Source organism: Myotis brandtii, unplaced genomic scaffold, assembly GCF_000412655.1.
Source record: "Myotis brandtii unplaced genomic scaffold, ASM41265v1 scaffold69, whole genome shotgun sequence".
NCBI lineage: Eukaryota > Metazoa > Chordata > Mammalia > Chiroptera > Vespertilionidae > Myotis > Myotis brandtii.
The window spans coordinates 2,875,791-2,893,183 of NW_005370700.1; the positions used below are offsets into that span (position 1 = coordinate 2,875,791).

General features: G+C 46.7%; 1 protein-coding gene across 1 annotated transcript in view; it reads left to right on the forward strand.

The window, feature by feature from the left end:
• Positions 1 to 16,247, forward strand: part of CCBE1 (collagen and calcium binding EGF domains 1) — a gene marked incomplete at its 5' end in the record, with an annotated part of 176,335 nt that extends 160,088 nt beyond the window's left edge. Inside the window, 6 exons of the mRNA XM_005881811.2 lie at positions 7,596 to 7,699; positions 8,589 to 8,709; positions 9,517 to 9,656; positions 9,756 to 9,791; positions 10,671 to 10,706; positions 12,146 to 16,247. Coding sequence (XP_005881873.1) covers positions 7,596 to 7,699; positions 8,589 to 8,709; positions 9,517 to 9,656; positions 9,756 to 9,791; positions 10,671 to 10,706; positions 12,146 to 12,385 — 677 coding nt within the window. The remainder of the gene's footprint in view (positions 1 to 7,595; positions 7,700 to 8,588; positions 8,710 to 9,516; positions 9,657 to 9,755; positions 9,792 to 10,670; positions 10,707 to 12,145) is intronic.
• Positions 16,248 to 17,393: the final 1,146 nt, after the last annotated feature.

Consider the following 17,393-nt stretch of genomic DNA (forward strand, 5'->3'; position numbering starts at 1 on the left):
GTGAATCAGAGGCCCTGTGAAATCTACTGAAAGCCGGAAGCTCAAGGGACCCACATGCCCAGAGGTGCTTAAAGCGGGGTCCGTTGGGGAAAAAAAAATGTGTGTAGGTGGCTTTTCTTAGAATTCAAATGTAAAATCCCTTCATTTTTGTTTCTTGGTGGAGAGGGTGGGGGAGGGGTGGGACGTGTAACTTACCTCTTAGATTATGTCCTATATTGAAAGGAAGAATCTCACTGAAAAAATGAGGGGCAGCCTCTTAGTCACTGATACATTGATGTGTGGGTCGACTTAAGAATTAGCAGCAGGAGAGCAGCGTTCCCATTTTTCATTCTGGAATTGGATTTCCAGCTGCGCTCTGAGCCAGGCAGCCCGAGGCTGTGGGCCACTCAGCCTGCCAACTCCATTATCTCTTTGCCTCACGTTTCTATTCCGGTGAAATCCCATTTACGTGGGCATGAGGGGCAGTGTTGAGCACCCCAGTCTAGAGCACAACCTTCAGAAACAGCAACCAATGCTTACTGCCGAGTGTCAGGGTGGCCTTTGATGGTAGGGATCTGGTAAGACCGGCCCCGCCCCACCAGCAGTTCCCACCTGGTGGGACAAAGTGACCTGCCCAGAGACTTGGTCTTAACCAGCAGAGACTAGAGAAGCAGAGACTAGTGTGAGATGTTCAATTCACTGGATTTACTGGTTCTTTGGTCTCAGTGGCCTCCACCTCTTGCAATGATTCTTAGGTTCTACAACGACATCCCTCTTCAGTCTCATACATTGCACTGCTGTGTGGTTCCCTAGGGATGGCTCTGAGCAGGGCAAGGTGGCCTTGGTGGCAGTCACTGCCTGCCTTGTGCTTTGCAGTGTGCACCCAGGAGGGGCCTAGCCACAGGGCAGGGGTACAGGAAGGTCTCACTGCATCTTTGAAATTAGCAGCCTGCCGAGCCGGCGCGTGGCTCTGTGGAGCATCGACCTATGAACCAGGAGGTCATGGTTCAGTTCCCAGTCAGGGTATAAGCCTGGGTTGCGGGCTCGATCTCCAGTTGGGGGTGTGCAGGAGGCAGCTGATCAATGATTCTCTCTCATCATTGATGTTTCTATCTCTCTTTCCCTCTCCCTTCCTCTCTGAAATCAATACAAAAATATTTTTTTTAAAGATGAAATTAGCAGCTGGTGGTGCTCAGTCAGACCTGAGACCCCGCTCTTGTTTCTGTCCCTGAGAAACAATTTCTCAAACACACAAAAAGTTTCAGTGCAAGAGATCAAGAATTTTATTTAAGAGATGACCGTTTGACTTCTGCAGCTGAGAATTCAGTAAAAACCTAAGCAGTCATAATTAAAAGGAATATGTATTTGCAGCTTTTGGGGTACTTTCTCTAGTATTACTTTCATGTAAAGGCATATGTGACCTCCACCATTTATTACAGCATTTCCTCACAATGTGTTCTATACAACTTTGGGGTCGTATGGGTATTGCTGAGCCTTTCTTCCTTACGAACCTTCTGTGTTCAGAGGTTTGGGGAAGAATGTGTTACTGCACCCACTTCTTAAGGATTCATGATGCGAGTGCATTCAAAGCTCTGAAGATGGCCATTTTCTACCAAAAAAAATGTTAATTTCAATTAAACCTGAATTCCCCAAAATTAGTTTCTTAAGGAATACCTTCTAACATCTCCCAGATGGTGGTGTCCTAGAAATTAGAGTTTGTAAAATTCTAACTTACTAGCATCAAAACTCTGAGCTCTGGGGCTCAACTTGGTAGGTCATCTGGTCGACTTTCAGGGAAGGATGTTTTTGGACGCAGCCACGAAGTCCAGAGGGAAGCCATTCGCTGCAGACAGCAGAGCATCTGATGAACAAAACAGGACAATACTCCTCCATTCTGCCATTCCGAGAGACAGGATGTTCCTGTTTACAGGGGCTGGGAGGGGGTGCCCTTCTGTTTAATCAGAAAGAACTGTCTGGTGGCTCTACCGCTGCGCTTCATTGTAATGAGCTCCTCACTGCCGATTCTCTCCCTCCTCCTCCTCTACACATAGCAGCCTCAAATGACTTTTTAAAAACCTGAAAGGTCACCACTGTCAGTTGTATCATATTCCCCCCACCGCCAGCAGCAGCATTATAAAAGAATTTCTCGGTATTTCATGTTCAGTAACTGGTCTCTATTGAATTCACCACACACGCACAGAGGGCTTAGCATTTGGTTTTAGTATTTTACTAAGAAAAACATTCCAACACCCGTAACCAAGGAAATCAGGGAGTCACAGCCTGAGAGGAGTAATTCATACACAAAATTATGAGAAAGGACAGGCACATTGCTTGCCCTGAATGTTAAAGTCATAACTCACATGATGGGCCACCGAGAAAGTGAGGGGCTGGCTTTGGTGGTTCTGGCAGCAAAAGGCAAGTGCCCTGGATGCATTTCTTTGACAGTGGTGACGCCCGAAAGTTCCTTGGTGTAGAAGTTAGGAGAGCTGGTAGCTGGAGCTGCATTGGGATTAACCAGCTGTTGTGGGCCGGTCGCCAGGCCTCAGCTTCCTCCTCTGTAGACAAGAGGGTTGGATAAGGAGAGCTCTGAAGACCCTTTTGCCCTTTGCAAATATTTTTTTCCAATGTGGTGTGAAGAGCTTCAGTAAAAGTAATACAAGCCCTCCCAGCCCTGGGAGTCCCTGTGCGGTCACGTCTTTGTCTTTCATCTAAGCGAGTGCCAAGACTCTAAGACATGCCCAGCTTCACTACCAAAACAGAGAACTTACTATATCTCAACAGATGAAGTATCAACATCCAGCTATTCAGCTCAGCACTAAGAAAAGTTAGGGGCCAGACAAACCTTGTATCTGGAACATCAGAGGCAGTTAAGTGGTTTCATCTGTTTTGGACTAATTAATAAGTCCCATATTTCATCACGGTCAATTTTTTTTGGATGAGGAGGTAATGATTATTAAGTATAAACACATGATGTAAAAACTCCTTTCCTCCTCCTGTGTTTTTTTTTTAAACTTTGCATTGTCCAATGTCTGTAATATTACAGTCAGAGGAATTTAAAATCAAGGACGGCCTCAGCTGTTTATCCAGAGAGCAGGCGGAGAGCAGAAGGGGCTGGCCCTGGAACTGTGTCTCATAATCCAAAGGCCGCTGCGCACACACAGGCACGGTATCTCGGCTGGCTAATAGGCAAGAATGGCTCGCTCAGTCACTTTGATTCTCTTTGAAAATATGTAGCTGGAGCCAGCTTAGTCACTCCAGGGAGTCTGTGTAGCCCCCCTGAGGAGAAGAATTAAGGGCAGGTCGGCTCCATAGTAATTAGCTATTTATCAACTTTTGTTTACTTTCTGATAAAGTGACCGTGACCCCCAGTGCCACTTAGTACAGTTCAGAGTGTCAGGGATGGCCAGGTGTTTCATATAACTTTCAAGCTCCGCTAATCCATAGATCAGTGGTTCTCCACCTGGGGGGCTTGAAAAAATGCTGATACTGTCCCGTGCTGTGACTCCCAGATGGGAGGGGTACAACTTAGTGGAATTTTTAAAAGCCCCCCAAGCAGTTGCAATGTGCTACCAGGGTTGAGAACTGCTGCCAGGGCACAAATCTGCACCATCAACTTTTAAAAACAAACATGCTTTGTTCGTTTGTGACACTGCTGGTATGAAGTGTGTTGGGAACATTCTTTAGTTCTTCTAAGTTTATTAAATATTACTAATATGGTATGTAAGGAATTCTATTTCTAGTGCTTAGGATGTATGTATACACTGCTCAGTATCAGTAAAAATTAGAGCTATCTGCCCCCATGTGGCTAATTGATAATATTGCACCTTTATCTGAGCAGGTTGGAGCAATATGTTGTGACTAGGGGCCCAGTGCATGAATTCGTGCACCTTGAAAGGAACTGTGGGCTGCAAGGCTGCAGTAGGCACAGGAATGGGTCTCGACCCATTCTCTGCGCTCCTGCCCGCCGGGGCCCCGGTCCCCTGTCTGCCGGCAGCCCCACTCCTGCCATCACCACTCCTACTCGCTGAGGGTGCCGGCCCTGCTCACACCTGCTGATGGCGCGGAGCGATTGGGGCTGGCACCAGCAGCAGGTGCAAGTGGGGCTGGCGCTGTCAGTGGGTTCAAGCAGCAGCTGCTGCCCCAATCACCCCTCAGGAGCAGGAGGAGGTGGAGAAGCCCTCAGGGGCGATCAGGGCCATCAGCTACTGCTCACACCTCCTGATGGCACCAAGTGATCGGGACGAGCACTGGGCATTGGCAGCGGGTTCGAGCGGTGGCTCCGGCACTGGCTGCGGGTGCGAGCACCAGGCAGGACCACAGCGCGAGGGGAGCAAAGAATTTTTAGTAAACACCAGAGCCTTGCCTCAATGACAACGACTGGCACCCCACCTTGGTCTGGCGCCCCTGCTCACCTGCTCCACCATCCTGCTGTGGCCAATGCCCACCATGTTCCACACACACCCTCTGCTGGTCAGCGCATGTCATAGCGACCGGTTGTTCAGGCCCACCATGTTCCGCACACACCCCCTGCTGGTCAGCGCATGTCATAGCGACCGGTTGTTCAGTTGTTCTGGTTGTTCCACCATTTGGTCTATTTACATATTAGCCTTTATTATATAGGATACTTCACTGAACATGGTCATAGTCACAGTCAGAGACACTCAGTGGCTACATTGAGAGGATTGAAAACAAAGTCCCAGATTTCTATATGAATTATTAATGTAGCACACACAGGATTATTTTAACACATTTGACAGCACTGTAGACAAATTGCAGGAGAGATGAGCCCCAATTCAGAAGAGATGGTGTGCTCTGATCTACACACAGTTATTTATCTTTAAATCCTCTGAGAGCTCTTGCCAAAGGAAAGACATCTGTAATTTTGTAGGTAACATAATTTTTAAAAAGATACCAGCATCAACAATCATATCAGCATTTATGGAGCATTTGTCATGTACTAGGCACTGTTCTGGGAACTTACAGGTGTTGTTAATGCCTCACAGCAATCCCAGGTGTTAAGTGTCATTGTCACTTATCACGTTTCAAAGAATGGATGCTCACAGAGGCTGTGACTTCCAACCCAAAAGGTACGAAGCGGCAACATCAGGATTCAGTCCTGATCATCAGACTCCACCAGAGCCTACACCCCTGGCTACTACTAGTATGTTTCTCTTTCTGTGGAAGCTTCACAAGACTTTGGAGCAAAGTTTATCTTTTGTGTGTGTGTGTGTGACAAAGTTTCATTATAAGGCAGTCATATACATAATTTAGAATATGTAAATTTTTTAATGATTATTGTAAAGAAACATAAAATGAAAAATTTCTTATAGGGAACCCCCAGAGCTCTGAGATTTTGTCCATGAATCCTGAGGAATCCATTTAAAAAGAGTTTGTAGTCAATATTTCCTAATGCATTTGACTTTAAAACCTCGGAGCAAAGTTCATCTTGATCTCTATTCTGATCATTTCACAAAGGGACAGCAGATAGACTGAGCACTTCTAGGTCAGAAGTCACTCAGCAGGGCTGTTCTCTGGGACAGTGAATGTGGGTCGTTTGGAGGGCTTTGGTAGACGTGCTCTAGGCCCACTCCCAGGATTTCGGATTTCAGAGAACAGGTCCCTGCGTGATTGTGGTGCTGGTGCTGCTGCTGGTCTGTTGATCACACGTGGGAACTACTGCCCTGGAGCCAGCCTGGCAGATGGCTCTCAGGTGTTCCGAACAGAACCCCCTGTAGCAGGCTCTCTGCACCCCCACGGTGCTCAGTTGCTGCCCATGGCGCTCTGGGAGACCTTATCTGTAAAGGAGACTGAACTAAAGATACATTAGTCCTAACACCCCATGATATAAATGAAATAGTCTAGAACCCGGTAAAGAGGTTTACTCTTATAAAAATATCAAATTACCTTAATCATTACCACCCCTTGGTGAGTTCAACTTTCTATAAAAGTAGAAATAAAAAGACGGGCTTTTAACCCTTGTTCGTGATGGCCTGAGAGTTAGGGTTTCAACATATGAATTTGGGAGGCGGGGACAATTCAACATCTAACATCCTATTTCACAGACATTTTTCGAGCATCCACTATGTGGCTACCAAGAAGCGACTCCGGTTCTTAGGTGGCTCCCACTCTGCACCAGTATCCCCTCTGCCGGGAAGCCTGGAGCACCCGCCACTTGAGTGGGACAGGTGGTCAACACCGCTGACCTCAGAGGCCTGAAGGGTCTCTGTAGACAGAGAGGTGGGCTTCGTGGACACTCGAGCTGGGTCTTGCTAGTTGGTAGAATTCACTAGTGGAGGCAGCCAAGAGGCCTTCCCAGAAGAGAATAGTAAGAAGAAAAGCACGTGGGCCAAGAGGCACAGGAAATGACTTGGGGGAGATGTTGCTCTACTGTCCCTGAGTTACATTCCAGGTAGCAGTATTATCTGTCACAAACAGCACACCTGGCCCCACACCAAAGGCCTCCTAAGCTAGGAGGAGGGTTTCCACTTACCTGGAGTCACACTGCCCTATCAGCCCCAAGAAAACATTCGTACACCCCACTCTTTTTTAAAAAATATATTTTATTGATTTTTTACAGAGAGGAAGGGATAGAGATAGAGAGTTAGAAACATCAATGAGAGAGAAACATCGATCAGCTGCCTCCTGCACACCTCCTACTGGGGATGTGCCCGCAACCAAGGTACATGCCCTTGACCGGAATCAAACCTGGGACCCCTCAGTCCGCAGGCCGACGCTCTATCCACTGAGCCAAACCAGTTACGGCGATACACCCCACTCTTGATCCACACCGCGGCCGCCTCTGCACAGCCCTTGGTGGTGGTCACCTCCTCATCAGTAGCAAGGTTGCCTCCAGTGTCTAGTCTCCAGCACACAGGTGTCTGTAGGCATTTCAGTGCCAGTAGGATGAGAGCTGGGTAAATTCTTGGCCATGGCACCATTTGACCCACTCTTTCTTTAGTGAAATATGATTTTACAAAAAGCCCTTGGTGTTCCCAGTGCTCTACAAGATGTCACTGGGATCCTTCCCAGTGGACGGCCGGGGTGCCTTCTCAGGGCCTGTTCCACTTGCCCCCAGGTGGGCATGTCCAGAGTGTCTGGCACGTTTTCCATCCCAGCTTCACATCTCCATGGAGCTCAGTGCCCAGCCCTGATCTGTGACCCCGCCTGGTCTGGCTGTGCTGCCTTTGATCGGCTGGATGACAGAGGTGATAAGGACCAGCTTTGTGAGCCCTGCGCCTGCCCGAGGCCCACTGCCTGAGCTTGGGGATAATTTACAGGGTGTGAACATTGGCCTTTGGAAGGGAGTATAAATCATGTTGCATTGATGCAGCCTGCCTCCCGGAAAGTCCTGATAAAGGGGCGAGGGTTCACATTTCCCCACATGAAAGAGAAAGAGGCTGGATGCCTAAATGGGAACAGCTGAGCCCAAAACATAGAAGGGTCCCTCTTGCTCTCTCCACCACCTGGGCGTACTGTCAGTGCTCCCCTGAAAACCATAAAATCCTCGCACGTTCCATTGTCAGCCAGTCTGCCCAGGTCTGCCTTCCATGATGCTGTCTGTGGGGCTGGATGTCCTCCGGCCTCCCAGATGGACCAGAGCCCGTCTCCTCTCTCAGGGCACGATGAGAAGGCTGAGAACGCGGTGAGAGCTGGAACCTGCTGTGCTTCATGCAAGGAGTTTCACCAGATGAAGCAGACGGTGCTGCAGCTGAAGCAAAAGGTACATGCCCTGCGTGTTAGACACAATCACAAAACAGGAGCACTCGGCAGAGATAAGGTGGATGAATGCTTAGAAACAGGAAGGAAATAAATCCACAAACTCGTTGAGCATTCCCTGGGGTTGGTGCCAACTAGGGTTAGGCTTGAATGCTTTGCCTACCACCCTCAGAGCTGACCGTCTGAAGGGCAGCAGAACACAACGAAGGCAGGGCATGGACTAAGTGACTAATAGGCCCCCAGGTCAGGGGCACGTGGTGGAGCTGTGGAGGATGAACTATGACGAATGAGACTTTTTTGTGAAAGGATCATCCAGACACATGGCCCTGGGGCCAACATAGGCGATTCCATCTTTATCTGATATTTTGCCTATATTCTATCAATAGGGAACATCCTCTCTGTACACTTCCATAAGCTGGTGATGATTTTCTGTGGCAGCTTTATTTTTCACTTTTAAAAATTATAGCCTGTGCTTTGTCTGGGTTCCATGCACCTTGGAAAGCAGCCGTTTGGGTACCCTTGTCACCAAGGGTGAGGACTGACTCTCCCTAAAAGTCTCCCACGCATGCCTGGCAGAACATCCGGGTTCTAATAATGGCGGTGTGCTGTGGGTAATGCCCTGGGATGGACCTGGTGACCTGGTTTCTTGAACAAGCGTCCTCCCCCACATCGATGGTATTCATTACACCTACAGTCAGTCACTTCACCTGTTTGTCAGCAGCTCAGAAATTGCACTTATGCTGATAAAACACAAACTCTGGGTTTAGAAGGAGGATCTCTATATCCCCTCTGAGCTCTAACTGGCTCAGATAAAGGGAAATTATCAATAGTGCAAAGAATCTCCTGGCAGTAGAGCCATCGTTTCCTGACTGAGGTTTCTCCTCTCTCTGCAGATCGCCCTGCTCCCCAACAGTGCTGTTGACCTGGGCAAGTACAACACTGGTGACAAGGTGCTGGCCTCGAACGCCTACCTTCCAGGGCCTCCTGGCCTGCCTGGGGGTCAGGGCCCTCCTGGTGAGTGTGGACAAGGGCATCGAAGGGCAAGAGTCACCAGCCAAGGGCTCACGTTTAGTGGGGGCTGGACAGAGTTCTCTAGCTTCCATGGATGAGAGCAGAAGCAGGAGTCCAGGGAGCACCCACTGCTGTGTGACCAGAGGGCCTAGGGAAGTTAGTCCTCAAGCCCGAGAAACCCTCATAACAAACAGTATTTTGGGAGAAAAAGGTCATTGTCCTGGGCTTGGATAAGATTCTTAGAGATCATTTTAAATTACAGAGAAACAAAATGAAAACTATCTTTTGACATTGATCTATATAAAAATAGATTGGTGTAGTGAACTCCTACGGGCTCATTGCCCAGCTCTGCAGACTCAGGGCCAGCCTGGTGTCCACTATTCCCTAGGTCTCTCAGATGCTGAACCCTGTACTCTTGACCACTCTCCAGGTGTGGTAACCGCCACCCTGCTATGATTGATGGGATTCAGAGGAACCAGCAGTTCTAAGAGATGTGAAAGAGGTAAAATGTAGAGGAACTGGTCACAGATTGGATGAGGGGATTATGGAAACAAGGAAATCTATAGGAAGACTCTCAAGATTCTGGCTTGAGTGGACAGGTGACTGGTGGTTCATGACAAGAGAGGGAGAGGAGGAAGTCCATTTAGACTGGGTTAAATTTAAAATGCCAGTGGGACATCCTAGAGGAGGTGTCAGAAGGCACAGGGCAGAGTGCACAGAGAAATGGCTACAAGGGCTCACAGACTTGTGAGCCAGCGCCCTGGCCTTCCTCGCAGGATGCAGAGCTAATGAGCTGTTCTTTGATTGCAGGCTCACCAGGACCAAAGGGCAGCCCAGGCTTCCCGGGTATGCCGGGCCCTCCTGGGCAGCCGGGCCCACGGGGCTCAATGGGACCCATGGGACCATCTCCTGATCTGTCCCACATTAAGCAAGGCCGGAGGGGCCCTGTGGTCAGTATTTTCTCAGAGATCCACTTACTGTTGTTGAGGAAATCGTGTTCTTGTTCCTTGCTTTTTCCTTCTGTTAAACAAGATCCCTTTGTCTTGTAGGGCCCACCAGGTGCACCAGGAAGAGATGGCTCTAAGGTAAGTCTCATGAGTGGTCCTTAACAGCCTAAGGTTTCCCAAGTTCAATAAAGCTCAAGCACTGCTTACTGTCCCCATTTTGCGTGACAAAATTGAGACACAGATACACTTTTCCCCCCAAAGCTGGGAAGAAAATCTAAAAAGCAATTTCCTTAAAATAGGAAATAACCATAATAACAAAACAACCACCAAAACCACTCCTAAGAGAGATTACTCCTATGAATTTTTTAAAATATTTATTAAATTGATTGGGGTGACATTGGTCAACCTGAACCTATAGGTTTCAGGTGTGGGTTTCTATGTTACAAGATTTGTATGTTGCACTGTGTGCCCACCACCCAAAGTCAAATCTTCTCCTGTCACCTTATATTAGGGCCCCCTTCCCCCGACCCTCTCCTATGAATCTTAAACAAGCCCATGTTGTCAGAGTAGCACATGCTTTTCTCTTTAGCCAGTGTTCTTCTGTAGGGCTATTTTGTGTATGATATGTTTAAGTCAACAGCAAAAGGTCCCTTCTGTGCAAGTGGGGGTGGTTTCACTTTGAGAACTGCCTGCTACTTGCCTCAAACAGTCAGTGTGAGTTCCTTTAGAAAGCTCCTAACTTATCCCACACCCTGCCTGGAAATGCAAGCATTCCTCTTGTCAGATCTGGTTTTAAAATATATGACCTCGGGGAAAATATGAATGAGAGACACTTGACCCAAGCAGTCTGTTCAAATAAGTGGTCCCATGAGTCCAGCTTAAGCTTACATTTGTTTCCAATGGAAAATTGTTGTTGTTTTGGGCAGGGAGATGGTCATGGCGGGTGTCTACATAGAGACTGTGGTGGTAGCCTCCACATGGTCCAAGAAGCTAACCCTGACCTTTCTCTGCTTTTAGGGGGAGAGAGGAGCTCCTGGACCCCGAGGGTCTCCGGTAAGTAGCACCATCTGCCTCGCTTCCCCAAATGTTCTCGGGAATGCAGCTCTGAGAAGTCTGTAAGTTGGTCTTAATAGCAAAAGCTGGCTTCCTCTAGCTGTCACTCAGCCCGCCCAAACAGAACGAGGTGGTTAGGAGGGAAATCATGGAGGCCTTCAGCAGCTGCTTGGAATTTATTTTGAAATTTTGTTTTCTATTTCTTTTTCTCTTTATCATGGCTAATCTTTATTTGGAATGTCTTAAGATTCAAAACCTCAGTATGCCATGAGTCTGTTTTCAAGTATGTCATAAAACATCTGAAGGAGACTAGAAGAGAAACCTAAGGGCTAAGTCCTAACGCTGAACGCTTCAGAATTTAGCCACCACTATAGCCCTAGGAGGTCAGGTGACCATCCCCTCCAGAGAGTACAGAGACATGCAGGGGGGTTGGGACCACTGAGAAGAAACTAGCTGGATAAATGCATAGTATCTGCGAGATTAAAAATGAAAATCAGTACTATCCAATCTCTTATCCAAAGCACAGAAAATTCAAGTAACTCCGTTGCTTTTGAAGAGGTCAGTGTCATTTCTGAAAAAAGTCAAAGACCTTTAGTGTTAGAGGTAGGAGGTCTGGATTCCATCCCAGCTTTTCCATCTAGTAGCTCTCTGATCATGGCCATGTCACTTAGCATCCCTGGGCATCCATCCCCTCACCTGTGCAATGCCAAGTGGAATCTGATCTGGCACCCTTCTGCCAGCATCCAATGATGTCAAAATACTACACATCTTAAGTATTTGCATGTGTGAGCTGCTGTTTCTAGCATAGCTCGGAGGTTCTCTCCACTTCCTTTAGGTTGTAGTTACAGTCAGGCATCCTTATAAACACTAATAATTTTGTTTTAAAAGATAACATTTTCTTTTAGCATTTACTATGGTCTCAGCCCTTTACATTTATTAACTCATTTATAGACGCACTTGGAAGCCTATGAAACCCAATGAAGTTGAGTCTATTATCTCCTTTTTATGGATGGGGAGATGGAAACCCAAAGAAATTAAGTAACTTGCCCGAGACCAGCTAGTAAGTGGCAGAGGTGAGATCCAAACCCAACAGAGCCCCAATCTCTTAACCCCTGCTCTGCCTCTATAGTATCGTCCAGGTTTCTTTGGAAAATCACATGGGACAGGTTATTCTCCTATTCTTTCATTCTGCCAGATGTGATATAGCCTAGAATTGGGAGGGAAGAGAGGTTATACAGGTGGTAAGGGAATCAGAAGGCAATTTGAAGAATCCCTCAGGCTATGCTAATAGTCCGTATGTCTTCTCCATTTGGGACACGGAATTATTGACTCAGTAGTTGCCAGCACACAGCAGGAATAGCAAACTATGGAGCCCTGCAAACCTTCACTTTGCAAGGGGCTGAGTCTGTGGTTCTGGCTTTGATTCCTCTCTTGCTCAGGGGCCGCCTGGTTCTTTCGACTTCCTTCTGCTGATCCTGGCTGACATCCGCAACGACATCGCCGAACTGCAGGAGAAGGTATTCCGGCACCAGACTCACTCTTCCCACTCTTCAGCAGAGGAGTTTTTACCTCAGGAATTTGCCAGCCATCCGGAGACCATGGACTTGGGCTCTGGAGACGACTACTCGAAGGGGACTGAGACAAGAGACGTGGGGACCCCCAGGGACTTTTATCCTTAGCACATGCCAGCAGCTTCATGCCAGAGGAAGAGAAGTTTTCACACCTGCAGTTAAATCATCTAAAGAGAAGACAAGAAAACAAAACCCACCACTGGAGACCTAGACAAGATACATTTTAATGATCTTTGCTCTTTTCCTGCCTTCTCCCTACTTTTTTTCTCCCAAATACTATTTTCATAGGCCCCTACTAGAGGTACTGGTTATATGAGGGAGTAAATGATTGGTTTATATACCTCCCTCTGAGAGCAGTTGACATTGGAACTGCTCTTTTATTTATTTATATTTTTTGGAACTTTTGGGTTTCTGAGTTAAATATTCTCACAGTATCTTAAATTTGACAGAATAAAAGGGAAAAGTGGCAAGGTGACCTCCAAGAAATGTTAGGTTACTTATTTAAAAAATTAGACATGTGTCCAAAGGAGACTATTACTCCTCAATATCAAAATAAGGCTCTTCAATGAAAAGGTCAAGACAACAGTGTATATTTACTTTGGTGGATAATTCTTTGTCCTTGTTGATCTAATAGATATTCAATATTCTAGCCTCTTGTCCAACCTCACTTCCCAAATTCAATTAAAGATAGGAGAGAGTGAAGAAAGAACAGTTAGGGAAGATGGAGAAAATTAGTCATAATATTTACTGCTATATAGGTTGCTACATTCTAAATTCAAATACAACTATTAAATGTTCATGCCATGCTTGTCTATAAGTATCCTCCTCAGAAAAGGAAGTTACCTAGATGTAGGACTAAGTCCTCTTTTCAAAAAAGAGAAGTAAATAAAGCGCCCTGATTCACATTAGGACAATGGGTTCCTGTTTTGCCAGGACATTTTAGAGCTGTTTGATCAAACGAGTGGGCCTGTTCAGTAAATCACAGATTATTGGTTGAACAAAGGTGGATGACCCTTAGAGAGAGTTGCAGAAATTCCCAGGCTCTGACTGGGTGCCCATTGAAAAAACAGAGGTGCCATTAGGCTATGATTCAGGTTGGGTCGATGCACAATGGGACTCAGGGCTAGAAGGAGGTAGCTGGCTCAGGTTGTTGACTAGGGAGAAGGGGAACCTCGGGCAGGGACCCCACTAACCACAGAGACAAGTATTTTGCTCTCCTCGGGGATTAGAAGTCCTCATCTGGGGCCAGCCAAGCTTGCCAGTATAGAGAATTATATACTATTGAAAGTTCTAGATGTGGAAGGGGAAAAAAAACAAACAGTGTGGCAGAAATTTCCTTCCCACTAGTCCCTTTTTTTCTTAATTGTCCATAATTTAGTTCAAGTTCCAGATGTTGCAGGCCTTTCCGTTCCCAGCCAATGCTGAAGGCCTTGGGAAAGGGGTATATTCCCCCCTCCATTCCGTCAGTGTTTGCTTGTACACCTCTGGGCCCCATGGGAAGCAGGCTCTGGAGCAGGCTTTCTCTGGATCCACAGAGGCAGGAGCAAGAGGATGTGCTCCCAAGGACCAGCAGGATTGACTTCTCCCTTGTATTGTTGGGGAACCACTTAGCTTTGAGGGCAGCGTGCAGGTTTCTTGAAGTACAAGTTCTCATTTGACACACGGACTGGCTTTTCATTCACCTGGCCAGGAGCCCTTCACCCTTACAGTGAACCTCACCAGTTATCCTGCCACAGCTCCTGTTTGCTTGTGTTGGGGTTTCCATTTCCCATCCTATATGATTTCCCCCCATATTTCTGGGAGATTCATGTTCAGTTTTCTTTTCCCATCATTTAACTCTCTTCCTGGGAAACTTGTTTCAAGAGAACCACTGTTGGTGTTTGCACGCCAACATTCCAGCTTGCTTCAGGTTGATGGACCGGGCTTCTGTTTGCGAATCTCAAGGGACAGCAGCCTTCCCTCCCATCATTAGAAACTCGGGACTCCAGTCAGTCAGCCAACGGCCGAGTTTTTCACAAACATGTCCGTGCTTCTTCCTTGTGCAAAATTCCCAAGGACTGTCCACCAGAATGTCACAGCTGAAAGCCACACATTCCCAACGCTCCTCTCCTAGCACTTCCCTTCCCTCTCCAGCCTCGCCAGCACGGGTTTACGAGGCAATGAACTGAGCAGCCGTTGCTTCGCATCTGGAATATATGTAATGTTCGCCTGCTTGTGGAGTACAGTATTTAAAGGGTGTGGGTGGATGAATGCTAAAGAAAATTGTGCACAAGCTCTATGAGAAATTATTAGGTCTGTCTTTGATGTGTTTTTAATGAGGAATTTTATTACCTTTTCTTTTAACAGTGAACTGTGTTTAGAACTATAATCTTCTTTATTGTTAAATGCTCATAAAATGCAAGCAAACTGCATGTTGGACATGCAGAAGCTAGGATAAATATATTAAAAGCATGAACTGATGATAGTAATATCTTGGATTCATGAGACTATTCTAGATAATATTCTCCAGCAAAACACACAATAACCTCTATTTTATCATCTCAGTCTGCTGGATCAGGTCAGTTTATAAAATAATTTTTCATCCTTGGATTTTCAGAAGTTGGACTAGGACCACAGGACTAAATATGCACTCTGGATGCCCAAATTATATTTTTCAAAGATAAGACATAATAAGGCACTATTATTTCTAATGTATCTTTCAGTTATGGATAGAAAACCAAAGCTTCGCTAATCTAAACAGGCCAGCTGCTCAAAACCGAATGGAAAAGCCACTTTGGGGATAAAATTTGCTACAGTTTTGCTAAACCGCTTCATGGTTCAAGGGGGAAAGGGTCTTTGTAACCTCTTCAACCCGCCAGCAGAAATGTCGACTTCCATGTTATGCACCCTGATAACTAGGACTTGTGAATAGGACCTAAATAGATTGCTTCTGTTTCGGGACAGCAATGGGAATAAAAATCTGCTATTGGAAATAGTGCAGGGAAGGCGAACATTTTAGTTTGGGAATATCTCCCTCCCTTCCTAGTTCCAGAGAAAGAAATGATAAGCTTACTATGCCAAAGGGCTTGCGGGGTACAGAGGGAATGCTGTCTTCTCTCTTCTTCCCTGTTAAATTGCAACACCTGCCACAAAATGAATTGACCAACTGAAGTCATTTCTATTGTATAAAGGCAGACAGGTGTGTCCACAGTTAAACAGGTAAATGATGAAAGCACATGGGCATTGGTGGGAGTATCACCCCACCACATACCAGGTGGAGGGCACCCTGGTTCTGGTCATGCTCCCTCTCCAGGGTTCGTAACTGCTTTGGCCTCGTGAGCCCCATTTCCAGACATGCCGGGGAAGATAATCTCCGTGCCAGACATGTCCTTGGGGTGACAGCAAACCCCTCATCATACTTTGGGTGTTACTCCCCCTCTCTCTGTCCCCCCACTCCAGCCTGTCACAGAGAGAAGCAGCCTCATTGTGCAAACTTAACATCTATCAGATAGCCTTCCTAAAAAAGACGTATATTTGCAGGAATCTGGGCCAAACAACTAGTAGAATAGAGCCATCTAAAGTTATTAATGATGAATTCAGGGAAGCTGATGGATTTTCCTTGGCACTGTCAACATGTATGTCTCAGAACAAATCAAAAAATGATTTTCCATTTGAGAAAAAAACACATGCGACCATGACATAATTATTAAAAATCTTGGGCTTTACATGCTCCTTCAACAAATACCATTAGTGCTTTAGGGAAACCATAGGAAGAAGAGCTTTCCATATCCCCCAGGGACCTCAGTGTTTTTTGTTATTTCCCCAAAGCAAGTACCCTGGGGGGGGGGGGGGTCATCCGTGTGGGGACTTTCTTTACTGCCCAGGGACTAGTCCTATTCTTCAGCAGCTATTTTGTTCATTATTTGTAAGAGGTTCACACAACAGCGGAGCTAGTATGCAAATAGTTATGGATGTGATACTATGAAGTACTTTGATAAGATTGTATATGCTTAATAACAAAGTTATTTTTCTTACGTGGTTGTACTGTGTTTTGTCCTGATACGCAGTCCTGTGCAATGTGTTCTCTCTCTACAAGATGAATACAAGGGATGGAGAGAGGGAGTTCTCTCCAGAGCTGGAACCTGCATTCTGGGTAGGCCACCTCCTGGGGTACCAGTGTGGTCCCAACATTTGAGCCTGAGTCCAGGTCTGAAGGCCTAGGTTCCACTGAATTCTGAGTCTCAGAGGCCCATATCCTCCAGCTGGGATCCTCTGGTCCTGCAGGATGGGGTCTTCAAACCAGGGACCCCCAGGGGATCACTGGAGGTGCCTAAGGCGCTCATGTATGGAGGGCCTGTGAGGGTTCCACCTCTCCCTACACCCACTGCACCCCAAGCAACTCCATTTTTAGTTGGTTTTGGATTAGAATTTCTCATTAGGTTTTCTTTGGAGGAGAAAAAATGACTGCCTAAAAAAAGGTTAAAATAGATAGAGTTGAGGGGAGGAAGCCCCATGAGTTGGTAAGTGAAGTGCCCGATGTGAGGATCAGAGGAAGGGAATTTTCATCAGCGGGGCCATACAGGAGGCAGTTATAAAGCAATAAAAGGGAAGATTACTTCTAAGGGATTTTTCCCACTCTAGAGGGTGCCTTTAGCATCCTGAAGTCATCCATCTTTACACATCTCCCTTTCCTTTCGCGAATATTTATCAAATGCTTGCTGAAAGCTGCGCACTGTGCTTTGCGCTACAGACACCATGGGGAGCGAAAAGGCCATAATCCCCACCCTCCTGGGGATTTTTGGCAAAATGGACAAGGATCCTTCCAGGCAAAATAAATCACATAAACATGCAATTACAAACTGATAAGTGCTATGACGAGCTGTAAGCGTGGCAAGAGCCAATAGCAGCTCGTGCCAGTAGGACCCGCCCTTCGCTCCCCAGTCACACATGGAGCACCCCACAGCACCCAACAGCGTCCACACCACAGCCACAGGAGACCTCGGCCCTCGCAGGGAAAAGCTGCCCCAGTCCTTGGGGCAAAGCTGCAGTCGATGGAAATCTGGGATGCCCCTTTATGTTTAATGTTTCCTGTTCTTCCTTTAAAAAGCAGCTCAACGAACCCACACTGGCTGAAACA